At 42.7% G+C, this 19,928-nt stretch overlaps 2 protein-coding genes across 4 annotated transcripts; one reads left to right on the top strand and one right to left on the bottom strand.

Annotated features, from left to right (window-relative positions):
* Nucleotides 1–24: 24 nt before the first annotated feature.
* On the top strand, nucleotides 25–15,112 carry pabpn1 (poly(A) binding protein, nuclear 1). 3 transcript variants are annotated; one of them, XM_004569542.6, is made up of 7 exons: nucleotides 25–514; nucleotides 3,972–4,080; nucleotides 5,861–5,928; nucleotides 7,850–7,956; nucleotides 8,253–8,340; nucleotides 8,968–9,119; nucleotides 14,403–15,112. In XM_004569542.6, exons 1-7 carry the CDS (start codon nucleotides 380–382, stop codon nucleotides 14,596–14,598), a joined length of 855 nt encoding a protein of 284 aa, XP_004569599.1. In that variant the 5' UTR covers nucleotides 25–379; the 3' UTR covers nucleotides 14,599–15,112. The 3 variants fall into 3 exon arrangements, with proteins under 3 accessions (XP_004569599.1, XP_014266532.1, XP_004569601.1); XM_014411046.4 differs by lacking the exon at nucleotides 14,403–15,112 and adding an exon at nucleotides 13,197–13,426 and having other exon boundaries at nucleotides 28–514; XM_004569544.6 differs by lacking the exon at nucleotides 25–514 and adding an exon at nucleotides 805–957.
* A 1,191-nt stretch (nucleotides 15,113–16,303) lies between these two features.
* On the bottom strand, nucleotides 16,304–19,928 carry ngdn (neuroguidin, EIF4E binding protein). Its single transcript, XM_004569545.4, has 11 exons — nucleotides 19,791–19,928; nucleotides 19,460–19,519; nucleotides 19,281–19,352; nucleotides 18,907–19,044; nucleotides 18,732–18,816; nucleotides 18,531–18,583; nucleotides 18,285–18,399; nucleotides 17,926–18,100; nucleotides 17,163–17,316; nucleotides 16,520–16,583; nucleotides 16,304–16,413 (listed from the first exon to the last, which is right to left on the bottom strand). The coding sequence occupies exons 1-11, from the start codon at nucleotides 19,809–19,811 to the stop codon at nucleotides 16,394–16,396; spliced, it is 957 nt and encodes a 318-aa protein (XP_004569602.1). The 5' UTR covers nucleotides 19,812–19,928; the 3' UTR covers nucleotides 16,304–16,393.

Genomic DNA, 19,928 nt, shown 5'->3' with positions numbered 1-19,928 from the left:
GATTCTTACGCCTGCAGTGATCCATGGCTCCACCCCTAGCTTCCATTTCTGAACTGAAGGGACGCCGCCGCTCTCGCGTATAGCCCTCGCCTTTTTTTATACACACATTTAAGTAAATAAACTAGGTTATCTGTCGTAAGTTAGGACCATTTCCTAAAGGTAGCGTAAATCAGTAGTCCCCGTTCATCGTGGTATGCTGTTTGAGTAGTAGCTAGAAGTGAAGCTAGCATTTTATTCCCCATTTTAACTTTACTAAGCGGCGTTTTCCGCCGTTTTTTTTTCTTTTCGCCGCCCCGCTCACTCTACCCCCTTGTGTGTGAGTAGGGGCCTGCAACGTTGGTTTGGCCACGAGGCGCGTCGGTACAGTTGGAACAGGGCGATGGCGGAGTTCGGTAACGGACTGGCGGAGGAATCTCTGCTAGATTCAGACCCCGGACATCCCGAGCTGGAAGACCCGGGTGTCGGTGACGAAGAGCCGGGATTAGAAGAGGGAGAGGCCGCAATTGAAGATCCGGTAAGTGAAGGGCATTGTTTCTAAAGTGGAAACCCACATGAATACCGAGACACTTTGTGGTCGTGGCGGAGCAGCTAGTAAAAGCAGGTGAACAATTTGTTGATTTTTTTTTTTCATCCTCCACACGAATCTTGGGTCACATGCCGTGTGCGTTACTGCTATCGCCAGGTCTGTGTTAACCGCCATTGTGGTTCACGCAGTGCAGTAGAAATGGGTGGTGACATGCGTGGTGTCGGCAGCCATCTTGGCGCAACAGCGACGCCAGTTTCTCTGCGCCAGAGAGCAGCTCGAGCCGTTTGTGGGGGGTGGGGGGGGGGTCCTTGTCGCGAAAAAATGCGAGACGGAGATGCAGGAGACAGTAAGGGGCGAGGGTAGGACAGGCCGCCGCCATTAGCCGCCGCCGCTGTGCGAGTCTACCTCCTTAAGAAGGCGACCTGCTAACGGTAATGACCTCTTTTTATTCCCTTTTACCTTTATCATTTAACCGGCTGTGGCTGCTGCATTTCAAGCGCCGGTTTGCGCACACGCGAGCGAGCGGCCGCAGGTTATCGTTAGCTTAGCAAGCCCGACCATTAAAGGCTGCGGATAAAATGACCAGCGGACCTGTCAGCCGTAATCAGCAGTCACGAGATGAAATGCGGCATTTGCACCTCAAGCTGCTGGGCCTAACAGCAGCTGGCTTAGTAGCCGTGAATATTAAGCATGTGATAACGGGCTAACATGCTAGCGGATTTTAACAAAGCTGGTGTGGCAGTGGCAGACGTGCACCTGACCATCTTTGTCGCCTATTTTTCAGCCGACAATGGGGGTAGAGTCGTGAATCGCTGCTTGTTGGTGCACACCTTGTGTAATTGTTGAAAATGTAAAATTTGCATTAATCAGCCCAGTTGTTTTTTTTTAAACATGCATATATATATATATATATATATATATATTATATTATTATTATTATTATTTTTCCCTCGTGCAGCTAACACACGAGTGCACAATGGCTGGGATTGTCTTGAGTGACCAGGTGAGGGTTTTGAGGATGTCGGCCAGTGAAAGCGTGGCGTACAACGCAGAAGAAAGGGGCTGCGGTATTTGAGGGGCTGGGTTTGCATCCTTCAGTGTTTGGCTAGAGCAAGGAGAGCAAGAGAAGGGAGGGGAGTGAAAGAGCTTGCACTGAATATGCGACAAGACGAGACAAAAAAAGGGACAGAGAGAGAAAAATTGGAGTCGCAACGTGCCAGCGGTGGATGGCTCATCCCAGCGGTCCTGCTTTGAATGTTGATCACTTCCCATCCATCCATCATCTCAGTGTTGGTGATATGTGTCAGGGCATCAGTCGCGTGAATACACGCCGACCGAGAAATGATGATGTCTTTATTAGCGTGTGCAGCGAGTCGCTGTGCAGTTTTATAGCCCGCTGCGGTGAGAAGATCTGAATTTATTACAGTCCGTCTGTGTCGCTGCACCCAGTTTCACAAAGAGCTTTTTCATTACAATCCTGTCAGTAGTTCTGGATCGAGCTGGAGTGACTCCCACTGTGCTGCAGTGCACCACTGTCAGACAGGAGGGTCCACTTCCACATGAGGGCACAGCCAGCTCACTGTTTATCTAATAATAATAATATAAGTTTATTGGCATTATTTAGTTTAGCGGGATTGACCGCAGATCTCTTCATCATCTCGCTGCTTCATCTTTCCAAAATGGCTCTCCAGCAAAAATAAACACATTTTCTTGGAAATTAATATGCATATGACCATGTAGTGATGTATGCTGTTCCAACATGAACTGATAACAGAAGTTCATTTTTAGGCTAAGGTGGCATTTTTGTTATAAATATATTTTTGCGTTGTAAGCACTTAAACAGTGAATGTTTGGACATGATGTTTTTAATCATGTGGACATTTGAAGTGCTGTTTGCCAACACTGCTTTCGGGCTGGATACTTAACCTTGGTTGGTAACCTTTTCGTTTTGTGTGTGTGTGTGTGTGTGTGTATATATATATATATATATATATAATTTTTTTTTTTTTTCTGCTCGCGCATATCTTGGCCTGGCGGTCCTCTTTGTAGTGGCTTTAAAGTCTGCTTTTGACTTGGGGGAGGTACCTACTATTAAATTTAGGCAGGATGGCAGGGTATACTGCAAAATGTGGGGCATGAGAATAACTATAGTGCGCATGCAGCAGTGCAGGACTAGATTGAGGGTGCACTTAAAGGTGGAAGAAGTCCCAGTACAGGGTTTTCCCTGAGATTATCTAAGGGGCTTAGATCCTGTCTGGGATCTGGGGTTGGAATGTTGGTCTTATTCAAAGTCTGGATCATGTTTTTTGACTGTTGTTGTTACCATATTTGGATTTTTATTTATTTTAAAGCTGGTAATTCTTGTCGGTCACACATGTTAATATTAGTTTGACCCAGAGCTGGTCCTGACCTCCATGGAGTCAGAAACTTGTGAGCCATTTTAAATGTGAATTATTACACAGTTCCAGCTACAGTGCTTTATAGAGGGGAATTATGATGTAGGTGTTTAAAAATGCAGCAATCCACACAGAGAGACCAATTAATTTGAAGCTATGTAAAGCAGTATTTTGCAATTGCATCACAACCAGAGTTTATTAACACAGAGATGGTTAACCTGGTCATATGGATTGGTGACTATTTTGAGGCTAATTTCCCACCATGTTTCAGCTTGTTTCATATGATGATTGTCTATAGAATGGGTGAATACCAACTTTGTGTGTATTTAGTTCCTGCAATAGGCAGGAACTAAATACACACCGAGATTTGATTCTGTTGCCTGATATGTATTGCTGTCCAAACAGTATTATGTTGCTATTCAGAAAGTGCAGGTTTGTTATCACAAACACACACACACAACCTCCCACACATCTTCTCCCAGTTGTAGTTTATAAACAAAGTTGCCCTTTTGGCGTTTTTAAATGTAGCCTCATGTATACCTGGGTTATCAAGACAAGCTGGACAGTGATGCACTGCAGTATCTACTTCATCCTCCCACTGAACCTGGAAACACTGACATTCCTTTTTGACATGTGGGGAAGCACTTCATGCTGCTAACGTTTTTACTTTTACTCCAAGTCCTCTCTTTACATTTGTTTGGCTTACAGCGTCCTCGGAGCTACTTGCATTCTTTCCCTAAGACTTTTTGTGGTTCTGCCTAAATCTTGCACATATGGATTTTACGACTTGTAGCTGATATAAAGTCTCTCTTTATACTGAGGTCATGTCACGGTCACGGCACCATTTCTTTTGCTATTTTGCCAAATGGGTGCCTAAAAATATTTCCAGGGTGTGCACACACTAGATCTCTTTCTGATTTATTCATTAAATCATTTTGGATTTGGAAGTTGGTGAAGATGGATCCAGCAGTAACTGGCATTGTGATATTGTGTTGAGCTGTGCACATGATGGACTGACGGCTCTGATGGAATCTGTGTCTGTGCTGCAGGAGCTGGAGGCAATCAAAGCCCGAGTGAGAGAGATGGAGGAAGAGGCAGAGAAGCTGAAGGAGCTACAGAACGAGGTGGAGAAACAGATGAATCTGAGCCCCCCACCAGGTGCGTCTTCTTTTTTTCCCCTTCCAAGGCAGACGCCTTCATTTTCCCCCCATCTGTCCACATTTGCCTTCTCGTCTCGTTCTGCTGTCACATTATCCAGTGAGGGGAAAGCCCCATAATCATTTGTCTTATTGTCTGTTGTGTGCTCGCTTAGAAATAATCTCACTTAGTAAATGTAAATGCTACACTCATTTTCAAGCAGTAACCCCATACCAGTTTAGGATGTGCATTAAAATATGGGTTCACTTTAATGCTTGGTTAAAGTACATTATTTTAATATTCAATTCCATGTTTTTAACCCTCAGAGATGATTTTTTTTTTAAATGCAAACAAAAAAACTTATGTTCAGTCCCAGTTTGCAATGCTCTTATGTCCAATTTTATAAGGTTAAATCTAAATAAATGATAAAATAGTTTACATCCATCAGAACTTTATATAATGCACGAATCTGAATGCGTGTCTGTGTCAGTATATTTATGTTGCTTAATTGCCCCATGTGAAGAAGAAGAAACTATGATTTTGTCATTCTTGTGTAATGACAAAACTCGTGAATCAATTGTCAACTCCATTTTTGCCTTTATACTAGGGCTGGGCGATATATCGACTTTTTAAAAAATATCGATATATTTTCATACGAGATATAAGATGTGACAATATCGTTTATATCGATATAGTCTATGTTACGTTATAATTATACTTGTGGAGCCACAAGTTTACCTCTCTTTCGTCCACTTTTGTCTCTACGCAACGTTACTCGGCCTCGCCTCTCCTTCACTGAATACAACTCCTCCTCCCCCATAGCTTCACCTGCAGGCAGCGAGCAGATGGACACGGCAAATCTCCGTTAGCGAGTTGTGGGGGTGGACGGCGTCAACGTGTTAGCGAGCTAACCGCGCTAATGAGCTAACCACACTAACGACATGCAGCCCACAGGGGCTGCACGGACTAAAATCCTTTCATTTTCTCAAAAGTTGACAGCGCGCCTTATGTATGAATTCTGGTTGTGCTTGATGGCCGCGAACCGATTTTAGGTGGTACACAGCGCTCAGCAATCTGTCAAAAAAATGTTTTACGACTTTGGTAAGCTACGGAGCTGCAGCGCTTGATGAATTGGCGGAGCATTACGGCTACCGTAGTCTGGAGCCTCGCGGAGTGATACGTACTGTGCTTCGACGTAATATTATGTGTATAAGGACCATAAGAGACATGGTTACGAAGTGGATTTCAAACTCAAGGCTGTCAGTCACGCAGTAGAAGTTGGGAACAGAGCAGCTGTGAAATCTGTCTTTGTTATTATGCTCAGCGTCTGTTAGTTTACATTTTGACGGCACAATTATGAGCTTTTTGTTATGCACAAAAACAACATTGTTTTCTTTTATTTATGGAGCATTATTATTTAATAAATGCTGATAATTTATTTTTGAGTAATTTCTTCATGTAAACCTATGCTGTATGTAAATAAAAATGCCTGTGTGACATCTGGGACACAGCTTTGACTAAGAACTCTCTTTTTGTTCTTAACTTATGGCTTTAAAAAAATATCGAGATATATATCTTATATCGCCACCCAGCTAAAAAAAATATCGAGATATGAATTTTGGGTCATATCGCCGAGCCCTACTTTATACCATCCATTTGATCTCATCTTTTCATGGACTTTTCGATTGTAGGTGCGCTACATCTCACATTTGGAGTTAAAAACAGTAATTTGTCCTAATATGTGTTTCATTTCAATGTTGTTTCCTATGTAGATTTATTCTGTACTCTCTCCTCTGTGCAGTTGGCCCTGTCATCATGTCCATCGAGGAAAAGATGGAGGCAGATGGCAGATCTATTTATGTCGGAAATGTGAGTAACTCTTTGTGTCATGCAGATTCTATTTTGGCCACATTGTGTCTTGATTCTGACATAACATTATGGAAATAATATGACGGGGGGAAAACCAGTTGTGACACTGAATCATAAGTACTGGCCCTATTAAAATCACGCTCCCGTGGGTTTCCTATTTTTTTTTTTTTTTTTTTTTTTTTTTTTTAGAGTCTGTGCATAGAAATCACTTTGTGCCTTTGATCAATCCTGCAACCAGTACAAACTTTATTCAAGGTGTTATCACTTTGGACTCTTACTAAGTATTTAAGCATTCGTGATACTCTGAAGAGTCTTTAAACTAGGGCTGCCACAAACTATTATTTTGATAGTCGACTAATCAGATCATGCATCCATTGGATGTACAGCTTATTGCACCAGCATGCATCTGCTCTTATATAACTATCATTAGCTTACAGCTAGTGTTTAAGATCTGTGCAAACTAATAATAAAGACAAGATGATAGTTTATTAAATTTTAATGAAATTTGCAGATTGTTTCGGTGGAGTTTAATAAACTCCTTGCTATCTAAAATATAACAGGACACCGGAGTTTATTCTCCAGCATCTCACACTTCTGATAATCAGCTGTCTGCTTGACGTTTATTCAGCTGTGTAAAAACTATAACTTTAATCTCAGCCAAACCGATTTACTCAGGAACAAATAAAATACAAAAAAAAGCCAAACAATAACATTTTTAAGTTATCTAAGCGACTTATATATCATGTTTAACCCGAGTAGCGAAAGACGGCGGTGGGTTTGAAAACTGTTTGCCGGGTGTCCGGTGTTCTTACGGGCTCTAGTGAGCCTTGCCCCCGGCTAGCTATCGAGCTAGTGCGTAACAGACGTCTCCGAAAACATCGGAGCGCCTTTGAAAATATGTGGTGTCTTGAGCAGATATTTGAAGTTTACACAGCTACATTCTCGCCTGAACATATGTTAAATGTTTATTTTGTGACCCAGAAAGAATAATAAGAATAATATTAAAACTAACTGGCTGCTGCGATTGTTGGAAACTGAGCTGGGCTGCGCTATGAATTCTGGGACAGAGCTGCTACTTCTTCTTCAGGGTTTAGGGAACACCTTCTGTTTCCAATCTCGGACAATAAGGCTACATTCACACTGCAGGCGAAAGCGCATCAAATCCGACTTTTTTGACCCATATCCGATCATGGTATGACCGTGTGAACAGCACAAATCCGATCTGGGTCACTTTCGTATGTGGTCCTGAATCCGATACATATCTGATGTTTTAGAAAGCGACTGCTTTTTGAATGGTCACGTCGCATTAAATCAGTCTTTTACATCACTGACATAAAACAGATGCCAATTATCAGTGCTGGAGAAGACATTGTGAATGCTTCCTGGCCATCCAGTGTAGATGTTAGTGAAACTGTTGGGAAGACAACGTTGGAGAAACATGAACATTTTATTTGTACTGTATAATCTGCAGATTCTGACAGAAATCTGCAACTTTGGTCTGGGTCTAAACAGAGCGCGTTGTGTGTGAAGTCTTCTTTTGCACATGCGGGCCGCTTTGAGCGTTCACACTAAAGCGCCTTTGCTGTCACATTTTATTTGTAGTGTGAACAAGCAGACAAAAAAATCGGATTTGATCAAAAAATCGGAACTGAGCATTGAGACCTGCAGTGTGAACGTAGCCCAAGTCTGGTGGTTTGTGGGAATCCTTTGGGCGTATGCCTCACTGGTATCTCAGACAATTTTAAGGCAGCTTTTTACTTTTGACCTGGTTTTGTGTCACATTGTAAATACATTCAGAGTTAGTTTTTACTTTTGTGCTTTAATATTTTTGTTGTTGTTGTGTTTTTAATGTATAATACAGCGCTGGTGACGCAGCTGTCTTGATGCTAACACTTTTTTTAATATATTTTTCTGTCTGCAGGTGGACTACGGTGCTACAGCAGAAGAGCTCGAAGCTCACTTTCATGGCTGCGGTTCAGTAAACAGAGTCACCATCCTATGTGACAAATACACAGGGCATCCCAAGGGGTAATGATCAGAAATTCTACAGTGAAATGATATTATTGCATATTGGTAGCTGGATCAGTCAATTATGAGCACAGTACAATTATGAGTATGAGCACATTTTAAAAGCTTCTCTAGAGCTGGAAAGTTGATTATGATTCCTTTTATTCATTTCATATAAATCACCTGCAAATCAGTTTTATCCTTGGAAAAATATGTTTTTCTTTAGTAATTACAAAAGGGTTTTTTTGTAGTGCTTTCTTTGTTTATAGATTAGTTTTACTGTAGCCAAGTGATTGATTTTATTTCCCCCCCTGCAGGTTTGCCTATATTGAGTTTGCAGACAAAGAGTCTGTTAGGACAGCCATGGCTTTGGATGAGTCACTTTTCAGAGGAAGGCAGATAAAGGTGAGACATTTTTGAGGTTAAATATCTCAGCTCCTTGAATGAGGTGGTAGTGGTTTTTTTTACAGTGTGTGGATCTAAGAAGTGTCAGTTTAAACCTGAGACTTTCTCACAGAAACATGATGATCGTCCATCTCAAAACACTTCGCAGTTGCAGCATGAACTTAATGGGAGCAACATTAGCAGCTACCTCACCAGTGCAGTAACAGGAGTACGGTTGACTACATTTAGCTGATGTGGTCATAATAGTCACTGGCCATTCTGCCTGTCATGGATAGGATTGTCCTGATTGGTTGCATGTCTACAAGAAGATTTTAATGTGTTTGTTGTTTTTTTTGTTTTGTAGAAATGTGGCTTTAGTGTCTGACCTTCAATTTATTGGCTCTTTTCTGGTCAGAGTTTCCCCAATATTGAGACTGGCCAGTCTAAACTAGAAGGTTCTCTGTTTTTCTTGCTGTGGCAGATGATTAAAAGCACTGATTTTAAAAATACAAAAACACAAAATTGAAGCTAAAAGGCAAGGTTGTTGAGTTTTTACTACGAATTAAGAGGAAACAAATTTCTTTCAGTGTGAAAGCACAGAAGACTGTTTGGATGTTGTGGTTTATGCAAGGTCCCCTTTTTCTTTAGGTGGGCGCTAAGAGAACAAACAGACCAGGCATCAGCACCACAGACCGTGGCTTTCCACGGGCTCGGTTCCGATCACGGGGAGGAAATTTCTCCTTGCGTGCACGCTACTACAGTGGCTACACACCACCTAGAGGCAGAGGACGGGCCTTCAGGTGAGCTGACACAGAGACATCGTCATGTCTGACACCAGGGGAGAGCACATCACCTGCATGCATCCCACTCACTGTTTGCACTGAAAGGGAGCACAGGAAAAGCAAGGCAGACAGTCATGATGAGCCAGAGTTGACACTACTGTTAAAGATGGATTACAGCTTCTTGTAATGTTTGGAATTTAGAGTTCCTGAGGAGGCCCCGTTAGAGAAGGCACCGGTAGTCTGGCAGAGGACAGGGATTTTAATAAAGTGAATAGACAACTTGCCTAATTAATTTGGGGCAGATTTTCAGTTTGCAAATCAGAAAATAATGATTGACTGGACAGAGGGCTGGTGGGTGACACTTGTCACGTCCCTCTTAATCTGAGCATGTGCTTGTCCAGTGTTTAAGTCTTTAAGATTAAAATTGATTAGTATAGAGAAGGTAAGTACAGAAAGGGCAAAAAGCCCCTTGTACACAGAGGTGGCCAATTTGAAAAGATTATCATGTACAAATCTAATTTAGTGAAGATGACATCATTAACTATCGTTTCCCCTCACGATTACAGCTTTTCTCAGTACCAGAGCTGACAACTGCATTGTACATATACGCTGTGTATCCTGGCAACCATATGAACAGCTAGTCATGTGATCGATCATGTGGGATTAAGTCCGCGCAATGCAGTAACAAAGTTTGATCAGATTGCCCACCCCTATCTGATACAGAAGTAAAAACTGTGCGAGCTGTGGCATAGAATTAGAAACACTCATCATGATATTATTACTTGTATATCAGTTGCTATACCCCCCCCCCCCCCCCCCCCCCCCCCCTTTCCTCTTTATTTTATTTGGTTACATTCATAGAATAAATGAATGACGGTCACACATTGATGTATTCTGTAATAATAAAGGCAAAAACACAACATGTAGCAGGGCTAACTGGTTGTGGGATTCATTGCATGCTGCATCACATTACGACCATTTCAAGACAGGCTTACGGACTCGCTGCACACCACCTTCTTCCTCCCAGGCTGCACATGCACTCTGCATAAATTGGATCTGTTTGGGCCGCTGCCAATGAAGTTTCTGCAAACTTGACTGTAGTGGAAAGTTACTGGTGCAAAGCTGCATTACTTGCACTGGTGAGGTTTTTAACTTCTTTGGGCCACTAATTGTGCAGCAGCATGCAAACCATTTTTAATAATTGATGTTTGGGCTTTGTGATGGTTGATTCGCTCACCTGTAGCACTGGTTTACTTAAACACAGCATTTATCAGCAGTGGTGTAGTGAACACACTGATGATTGTGTTGTCTGGAAAATCCAGCAAAGTCAGTTTACTGTTATGTGGCTCTGTAAAGAATGAGAGAAAAAGCCTGGTGTTGATCAGTGTGTTGTGCACTGGGATTCTGGTGGCTCTCTACATGCAGTATTTTCACAGTTGCACACAACATCATGATTTTGATGAGCTCCACTTCAGAGTTCTGCTTTGGGGTCCTGTCAGTGGGTTGTTGTGCATCTTGTGCTGCACATGGAGGTAGTCTCTGCAGACTTGGTCACAGTGCAAGTTTGCAGCATTTTGTAGTTACCATTTTCCACCTGGGGCGAAAGTCTTTAAGATCTAGTGTTGCAAAAGTAATGAGTCCATTCTGAGTGTTGTCTAAGGAGCTTGGAAAGAGAAGCGTCTGGACTTCTTTGAGTTGCTTGAAGACATTTCACCTCTCATCCAAGAAGCTTCTTCAGTTCTGAACTGAACTGAAGAAGCTTCTCGGAGTAGAGTAGAGCTCAGTCTGTGGAGCCATCTTGTATTTTTTTTTCTTTTCTGTTGAGACTGAGAAAGGAGGTGTGGTGCCAAACGCGCTGATCAGCATGCCAACTTCTTCACATCCACTCAGATTTAAGACTGAGAGATTCTGATTTGATTGCCTCTGCAAATCATCTGGAACCTTGAGGGCCTAGGCTCTTTCTTAATACTAGATGTTTAACAAACAACATGTTCCAGTAGAAAGCTGCTGTAACAATGAATCCATTTGCCAAGTTCTTCTGACAGGCCCTATTTAGCCTATTTTATCATGTGATTTTTCTATTGTTTCATTTTTGCCCTTGGACTTAACTGGGATATTTGTGAAATGATTCCCCATTTCAGCAAGGCTGCTTTTAAATAACCGCAGGAAAGGATTCCATCTCGATTTGTTCCTGTGTGTGAGAAAGTGTCTGAACCTCAAGGTCAGAATCTCTCTAATCAGTCTGTGTACTCACTTGAGCCACTCCCACACATACCAAGAAACCCTAACCCTGATAGTTTACTCACTGGGATTTGGCCTGCGTTGCACGACAAGGCACACAAAGACTTGGGCAGAAACTGAGAGGATTGTATGTTAGATGAAGTCTCCTGAAGTTGAAAGCACTCATAATGAAGTGTTTGCAAGCTGAAAAAAGTGAAAGGAGCCTGTAAACGTTATTTGACTTTAAAAGCTTTAAGTGAGCTTGGGCCTCCAGTCGTTCCAGTCACGTTATCTGAGGTTTTAAATATGCTGCTCATTTTGACTCACATTAACTATGTATAAATATTTCTGTGGTTTCTATCTGTGATTTGATGTAATTAATAGACTCAGAGTGATAGAAACCCCCCTCTTGGGTATTACTGGTAATACTACAGTGTATCATCTTATTATCTTACAGCCTTGGTTCACGTGTAACAATCAGCCACAGAGCAGCTGAACTGGCCTCGATAGCAGAGGCGAGCTGAAGAGCTGTGCGTTTGCTACATTGTGAATTCATCACTAGCCTGCAGTTCATAGTCATCCTACCAAGTTTCACTGGTGCCTTGTATTGCTGTGGGAAAGGTCCATGGTGAACAAACGCGTAGCTAAAAGTCTTTGCATTGACCTGTTGTAAGCTTGGGAAGATTTCACAGCCCGTGTGACGTCTGTAAGTCACGCGTGTTTCGATTGGCTTTGTTTTAGAAGAAGCAGAGATTTTATCAAAGCCCCGCTTTGTGTTCTGTTCCTAATCTGCACCTGAAACCCCGACAGAAAGCCAGAACACAAAGATGATCAATCATGCTAACGTGCACTTAATTGACCTCTGGCTGCACAAAGTCTTTTCTCTGATATTGCCTCCATTAACATCATCCTCATCTTCCCAAGCTGCTGTGGTGAAAAGCCAAGATCTTGATGTGAGCCAGAAGACGCACGTACTGAGTAGATGATGTGGAAGAACCTGTTGTTTGTGCCTTTTGTTGTGGATGTCCTTGCATGTACATGACCCCCCACCTCCCCCTCTCCTCCTCCTTAACCACCTCCTCCTCAGACATGGCACACACCTTCCAGCTCAGTTTCAGCCTTCCAGCGTTCACTCCCAGAAACGAAGGTTCATTACTGCAGCCTGACTTCAGCATTTAGCCCATCAACCGCTGGACTTTTGAGTCCCAGTGTGTGTGTGTGTGTGTGTGTGTGTGTGTGTGTGTGTGTGTGTGTGTCTGTCTCACTGCCGCCTGGCTGTGTATCGGGTGGTGATGCGTGCAGAATAATAGTGCAGTTTATGTCGCTTTTTAACTGTGAATGTTTGTGTGCACTGTGTTGCTGGGGGTATATGTGTGGTGCTGTTTGTCCTCAAGGTCTTTCCCCACAGTGACCCCAGAGGCGGCTCTCGTACAGAGAGACACACAGAGAGAGAGAAAGAGGGCGAGAGAGTGCCTTTGCTGTCCCCTCACACCCACACACTAATCATTTTATCTGGAAATTAAACACTTTTCCTCTCTTGACAAAGCTGCTTTCAGCTTCTTTCACCACTATTCTTCCACACTGATTTGTTTCTAAGATCAAAGGCACATTTTTTTTTTTTTTAAAGATGTCTATTTAGTGATTTGTGAACACTGTCCTAAACACACTGTTTTTCTTTATTTTCTTTTATTTTTGACGTAGGTCAATATATTCATTCCCCGTTCACTTTACTTCCAGGACTGAAATTCAGACCCTTCCTCTGCCCACAGTCGCACACATGCACATATTTATTTACTACATCGCACCAGGAAATTGGTGTCCGTCTTCTTAAGCCAAACAGAAAAAACTCACCCTCTTTTTCTCTCTCTTTTCCAGGGGCCGAGGGCGAACAACATCGTGGTATTCCCCTTACTAAACACCCTCCCCCCCATCCCAAATACTTCCTTACTATCAAACCTCTCCCCCTATTTCTGTTCCCATATTAAAAAAATACAAACACACACAATGAAAAAGTCCTTTCCCTTTCCCCAACAATAAAAGAAGAGAACCCCAGAAGAGAGAAAAAAAGACAAAAAAGGAAAAAAAAAAACAAAAAAAAACAAAAACACACTTCTCCTGGACAGAGAGACTGGCTGGCCGCAGTGTGAGATTGTGTGTGAGCGTGCTTGTGCAGAGGTTGATGCGGTCACCCCTGGTAAGGTATACATTGGCCTCTTGGGGGAGGGAGGGGAGGATTACTATGGCAGTGTTTGTTTGTTTTGTTTTTTGTTTTTGGAAGAGGGAGGAAAGGTGGGGATGAGGTATCTGGGGGGGGATGATGGTATCTCAATCTCAGGCTGCAGATGTGTCTCCTTTGGTCTGGCTGTGACCTCCTGCTTTCACACCATCATCAACACAGCCCACCCACTCACCACCGCCTCCACAGCAGGGGGGGGAAGAGAGAAAAAAAAACATACACAAGAATACACATTGTTCTCTTTTTTTTCTTTTTTTTTAATGTAACATAGATATGTGAAACTTACTTTAGCTATCAAATATTTGTGTTACGTTTGTGGTTTGGAGTTTGTCATTACCTGCTCGCACCCTCTCCGACCCCTTGTGTGTCTCCCATTCTCTGCCCCCTCTTAACCCTCCTCCCCCCACCCTTGATTTATTTTATTTTTTTCTAACGTTTCCTTCCCTCCAACCTCTCTTCCTTTCATCACAACATGGATTATGTTGTGTGCTGTCAGCTTGATCTGTGGACAGTGATGGACCTTCAGTGTTCAGTGGAGTTGTATTTCTTTTTGTTTTGGGGTGTTTTTTTTGTGGGGGGTTATTGGTTGTGCTGCCACATCCTTGCCGCTCGTCCATCCTTGTCACCTTCAACTCAGGCATGGCTACAGCTCTTTCTTTTTTTTTTCTTTCCTTTTTTTTGTTGTTTTTTGTAAATTCTTTTGACAGGCATCTACTGTTTTTACTCTTTATTTTCGTGCAATCCCTCCCCCTCCCGCCCCTTTGTTCTTCCCCTCCTTCCCTTTGTGCACCTTGTCCCCTCCCCCCTCCTCTCTCTGTATATTAGACCACTTCTTGTCGTTTCAGGTTTCAGGACCAGTGGAGGCTGACAACCCCTCCCCAGGTGGCGCCGGCCCCTCCCACTGTCTCTGCAGCATCTCTCTCTCTCTCTGCTCCCGCTATGCACACTCACCCCATCCTGTCAGTGTGGGGGGGCGGGGGAGGGGGACAGGGCGACCACAGGCCCACCGCGGGGGGCATTTACTACAACAGCAAACGCTGATGATGCTTTTAGTCTTTTTCACACTTCAAATGTCTCTCACACACACACACACACACACACACACCTGTTCAACATGCACCGCAGCACACGGCAGTACAGATGGCACTTAACAGGCAGCCAACCCAACACATGATTTATATACAGAGAGCTGAAGCCAACATAGCTGAGTGGCAGGCAGGTTTGCTTGAGAGCGAGGAAGGCAGGACCAGAGACGAGGGTGTTTTTTGGGGCGCCCCCTTTCTCTGACTACGCGCAGTGCAGTCACGGCTTGTCTGAGGAAGGCCGACGAGCTAACAGCATCGATTATTAATTAAATGAAAGGAGTGGGCTGGAGTTGTTATTTTAGAATGGGGGAAGTCAGGGGTGGGGTTTGTGTGGAGACTTTTTTTTTTCCTTTTCTTTTTGAAAAGGGGAAGGGGGTTTGAACAAATGTTTTGCTTCTTTTTTATTTTTATTTTTAACCCATGAGTCTGTAATTAGAAAAAAAAAAATAAAAAAATTGTGTAAAAAGTAAGTGTGCATGTGTGCGTTTATTTGAATTTTACACCAATTCAAGGTATTTAAATGTAATTAACAGTATTCAGCATGCATCATTTAGGTGGTACTTCCAGGAAGTAATGGGAGGTGTGGCTTTATTTTCAGAATGAATCATTTCATTCTAGTCAGTCATTAAAATACCAACAGCTCTTGAGGTTATGAGGTGTGACGTTACTTGGGTGTATAATATACTGTGTATATATAATGTCCAGCAGTTGTGCAGCTTTGTCCAGGCTGACTGGGCTTTCTGTTAGACCCAAGTTGACTGCATACTACTTCCCCCATGTCATCACAGGTCCCTCAGTAGGGGTTTACTACAAAAGTTCCACTGTTTTTGTATGGCGTTATTTTTGTGCCACTATTCTGAGCGCACGTTAAAAAAAATAATAAAAAAAATTTGCAGTTGCAAGTATTGCATTTTGAGGAGAAATTTATTTTGAAAACGTTTAGAGCACCTGTGCAAATATGTGATGTCTTGATGAATCGAGCAGATATTTAAAGTTTACACAGCACCATTCTCGCATGAAAATATCTTAAAAGTTTATTTTGTGACCCAGAAAGAGTAATATTTCAAACTCTGCCACTCTGTGCTCCTGCACCACTGCCTCGTTTGAGTTTTGGACGAAATGGATTCTGGGATATTGCATTTCGTCACGTCGAGCTGATTGGAGACCAAAACAGCCAAACACGTTTTTTTTGCATCCAAGTCTGTGATTGACTGGTTTTGTGGCACAAATATAACTGTGTACAGAAAGGGTTGAGCGCGCACGGGCAGAAATGTTGAGAGCGCAAGCAACACATTGGAGCGAGCGCAAATGCAAAAACTGAGCGAGAGGGGCTGCGTGTGTGTGTGTGTGTGTGTGTGTGTGTGTGTGTGTGTGTGGATAATAGCAAACACTGAAATACATTTTTTGCACGCAGCAATGAAGTTTGTTCACTCAAATTTAGCTTTTCTTCGCTCAAAATAAATTTCTCCTCAAAATGCAACAGTCGCAACTGCAATTTTTTTTTTTTACGTGCGCTCAGAATAGTGGCACAAGAATAACGTCATATTTTTGTTCCAATTAACATTACAAGGGCCAGTTTATTTTGAGTGGGCAACATGACTGCCCTCTACTGCTGACATGAGGAAAAAAGGTCTTACAATGCATTCACTGTAGGATACAGGTCATGAGGAATGGTTTCTTTATTACAATGTTTACAGAGACTTTATAACAATTAGCTGCTGGTAACATCCTCTGACATGCTGTCCTCAGGTCTAGTTGCGTTTCTTGAAAGCTGAGGAGAAAAAAAAGGACTGCTGCATTTTATTTGAATAAAGAGAAATTTTTAATAATACTAGTTCACAGGTTAATTTGGTCTCGTGGTATTTCAAAGTCCTTACCTTTTCTTTTGGTTTTCTTCTTCATGATTTTCTTCTTTTTCTTGGGTCGTGGGTTATCCCCATCCTGCACGTACACAGAAAATGCATCAAAACCACATTAAGACTGTAATCTAAATAAAACTGAGCCACAAAGCTACCATTCATACTGTACAAAGATGGGCCTGTTAGCAACACTTTGTAGCTACTCATGGTGCCCAGGACAAAATCTAAACATAGCACATCGATTTTCCAAGACTTCCTAAATACACACAGGGGTTTTTCCACATCTGCAGGCAGGAGAGAAGACTATCGGCAAGAGGCTGAGCGGCCATTACTCTGACTTATTAGTGCTTTTTATGACAGCAGACAGTTAAGACAGGAAACAGAACAGAGCCACAGCATGCCAAACCTATGTAGGCACGAAGTGTAGCTGTTGCCAGCAGTACTGCACCAGACAACTGAGTCACCACAGCACTCAGCATTTTAAGGTAAACATTCCAAACCTCTTGAAAATATCCAACTGGAGCCTTCTGTCAGATTGTGTGCTGGTAGCAGCTCAGGTTTAATCCCAGTCAGTATAAATGATGAAGTCTCAGTTCGGTTTAGAGATTAACCAATAAACAAGGCAGAAGCTCAAAATCAAAATACAATAACGCAAACACACCTGCATCGCCTCACCACCGGTCAGAGCTGTGATGTCACCAAAGTGTGTTATACTGCTCAGCTGGTTGGACATGGCCATCATGCCCCTCTTCTTGGTGTTCCTCTGATGCTTCGGCACATTGAGACGCACCATCATCGACTCCTCGTAGTTCTTCCTGTGTTGAGGTAAACACATACCATTTACACAAACCACCAAGCAAAGAAAAAAGAAAGATGATGCTGCAAGGTCTTGCTGAAAGACCCCTCAGCACCGTATCACCCCAGTAGAGCTCTTTACTCTGAGACTGCTGGTTTACTTGCACTTCCCAGGACATTTAAAAGTATAATGGGAGGCAGAGCATTCAGCTTTCAGGCTCCTCTTCTGTGAAACCAGCTCCCAGTCTAGATTTTATGTGATTATCCACCTCTATGCATTTAATTATTAGTTGTTATTAATCTCTAATGTATTTTGACTTGTCTTTCTCCCTTCACTCTGAGCCTGGTTCTTCTGGAGAGTTCTTCCTTTTTAAGGGATTTTTTCCTTCCCACTGTTGCCAAATGCTTGTTCACAAGGCCTTCTCTGACTACCGGGTTTTTTTCTGGATTATTGTAGGGTCTTTAAATCACAATATGAAGTACCCTGAAGTGACTGGTGGGATATTCTGCTGTATAAATAAAACTGAATTCAATTAGAAGTTTATCTCACAACACTTCCCATCTAAATCAAGTAGCAGACATTATGACCACCTAACACCCATCTGTGTGTAAAGTAAATGAGCAGGAACCTGTGGAGCTCCTCGCGGCTCTCCCGCTCGCTCTGGAAGTCCCGTTTGTCTCTGATCTCCTCTGGGGCGTCGCTGTACTGCTGCCTCAGCTCCTGGATCACAGAACTCCGGAGTGCTGCTTGTCGATGACGCTCCAGCTTGGCCTTCTTCTTGTCTGCCTCTGTCATGTCACCATCTGGATGTAACGGGTTTATTTTTTGGTTAACAAACAAGCAGGAGAAAGAAAAATAAATAAATTATAAGCTTGCTATAACAATCCCACCCCCCACCCAAAAAACCCCAACAACAACAAAAAAGAACCTAACAAAAAACCCCAAAGCAGTATTGAAGTACTTTATAAAGCAGACCGGTAACATTACCATAATGCACTGGGGCAATCTTTGGTGGTATATATTTCTTGCCACTAGAGTGGGCTGCTTTCTTTTCTGAAGCTGCCTCGTTCTCTGTTTCGTCTTCAGACTCAGATTCACTGAGCTGCAAAAAAACAAACAAGCATTTATCTTTCCTACTAATACAGGAAGCTGATGTTTGGATGCATGTGTTTACAGTTTGATAATGTGACAGTAAAAGAAGGAACCGGAGCCGTCGTGTTACTCTGGTCTTACTTTGCTGACGAGATTCTCTGGATTGGGACGCAGCTGCAGTGGGTCATTTTCAGCTGAAATCAACAAAAGCATCAGACACGGTTACGCCTACCATAAGTGGATAAATGCAAATCTTGCTGTGCATTGAATCTGATACGCATCCTTTCAGTCAAAGCTTTCTTAGACTGCACAGTTCTGAAAATCTGATCACTTCGGTCTTACCTAAACTGCCGGTAACAGCCGTGCGCACGAGTTTATCAATCTGATACTTCAGTTTGTGGTCTAGAGGTCGCATCTTCTCCAGGATCTTCAAATAAACAACAACAACAAATCAAGATTAAAATAACACACGTTGACTGCAGAGAAATCGAACAGCGTCACTTTTACAGCCTCTTACCGTTCTGATTGTGACCACTCGGTCTAAGGCATCACTGTCTTTTATTTTGCCTCCTTCCGTCTTGATGCTGATCAGGTGAGTGAGGTCCTGGAGATAGAAGAGCAGCAGGTGGTACCGAAGGTCCAAAAAAGACAAACCCTGCAGGAGGAGAAGGCGGACAGATGGTCAGAAAGGCCTACAGACTGCACTTCTTTCCCTGACCTAGAGAAATGAGAAATCCTGCAGGAAGTGTGTCAATACTTTTATTTAACACAGCCTCATTAAAGAGGATGCATCAGTCTTGCCTGCTCCTTTCAAACCAAACGGCACTTTGGTCAGATTACCGTAAAGACTGGACCTGAGGAGAACTAGCATTTCAAATAGTCGTTACGCACCTTCGACGTTTCCAATGCCCCATCTTTGACTTTACTCAGCAGCTCACGTACAAGACCCGTCACCGAGGCCACCTAAAAACAAAACTTAGATTTATCTCTTTATTACGGCCACAAACACACATTATTTCTGAGTTAAACTAAACATTACGGGATTATTCTTTTTGTTTTTAAGTTCTTACCTGTTCAGTGAGATTATTCAGCAGCTCTACAGCTTTGGGCAAATCGCTTTCAATCAAATCCTAGAAAGCAGTTAAATTACATGTAAGAGATACAGTATCCGAATTTGTAAACAGTGTCCGTACTGAAATACCAGCTGTTCGACATAAAGGTTTGTTAGCTCGTCAGGCTAGCCTGACGGGCTAGCCTGACGAGCTAACAAACCGCTGTGGTCCTCTTTAAAGCACCGAGAAGCGTTTTCGTATATTTGTACATACTAAAGTATAATGTTCTGTATGTAAACACGATATAACGGCTTAATATATAACAAGGAGGTAACTCAATTTCACTCACGTTGTCAACAGGAGCAGCCATTTTAACGCCACTGTACCCTACGGAAGCCGCAGCGGGACAGCAGCGATAGCCCTAAAACGGTTACAGATGTTACTACTGAGTGAGGCAAAAGAATGGGACACCAGTAGCTTAAATCAC

This window comes from Maylandia zebra, linkage group LG9 (assembly GCF_041146795.1).
Source record: "Maylandia zebra isolate NMK-2024a linkage group LG9, Mzebra_GT3a, whole genome shotgun sequence".
Taxonomy (NCBI): domain Eukaryota; kingdom Metazoa; phylum Chordata; class Actinopteri; order Cichliformes; family Cichlidae; genus Maylandia; species Maylandia zebra.
This window is presented reverse-complemented; position numbering and strand designations above follow the sequence as displayed.

Excerpts from the sequence above, each read along its gene's own strand:
- pabpn1 (XM_004569542.6), top strand. The coding sequence starts at position 380 with ATGGCGGAGTTCGGTAACGGACTGGCGGAGGAATCTCTGCTAGATTCA. Across the intron at positions 5,929-7,849 it reads GATCTATTTATGTCGGAAAT|GTGGACTACGGTGCTACAGC; the intron begins GTGAGTAACTCT and ends TTCTGTCTGCAG. Across the intron at positions 8,341-8,967 it reads TCAGAGGAAGGCAGATAAAG|GTGGGCGCTAAGAGAACAAA; the intron begins GTGAGACATTTT and ends CTTTTTCTTTAG.
- ngdn (XM_004569545.4), bottom strand. The coding sequence starts at position 19,811 with ATGGCTGCTCCTGTTGACAAC. Across the intron at positions 18,584-18,731 it reads GGCTGTTACCGGCAGTTTAG|CTGAAAATGACCCACTGCAG; the intron begins GTAAGACCGAAG and ends TGTTGATTTCAG. Across the intron at positions 18,101-18,284 it reads GATTGCCCCAGTGCATTATG|ATGGTGACATGACAGAGGCA; the intron begins GTAATGTTACCG and ends CGTTACATCCAG.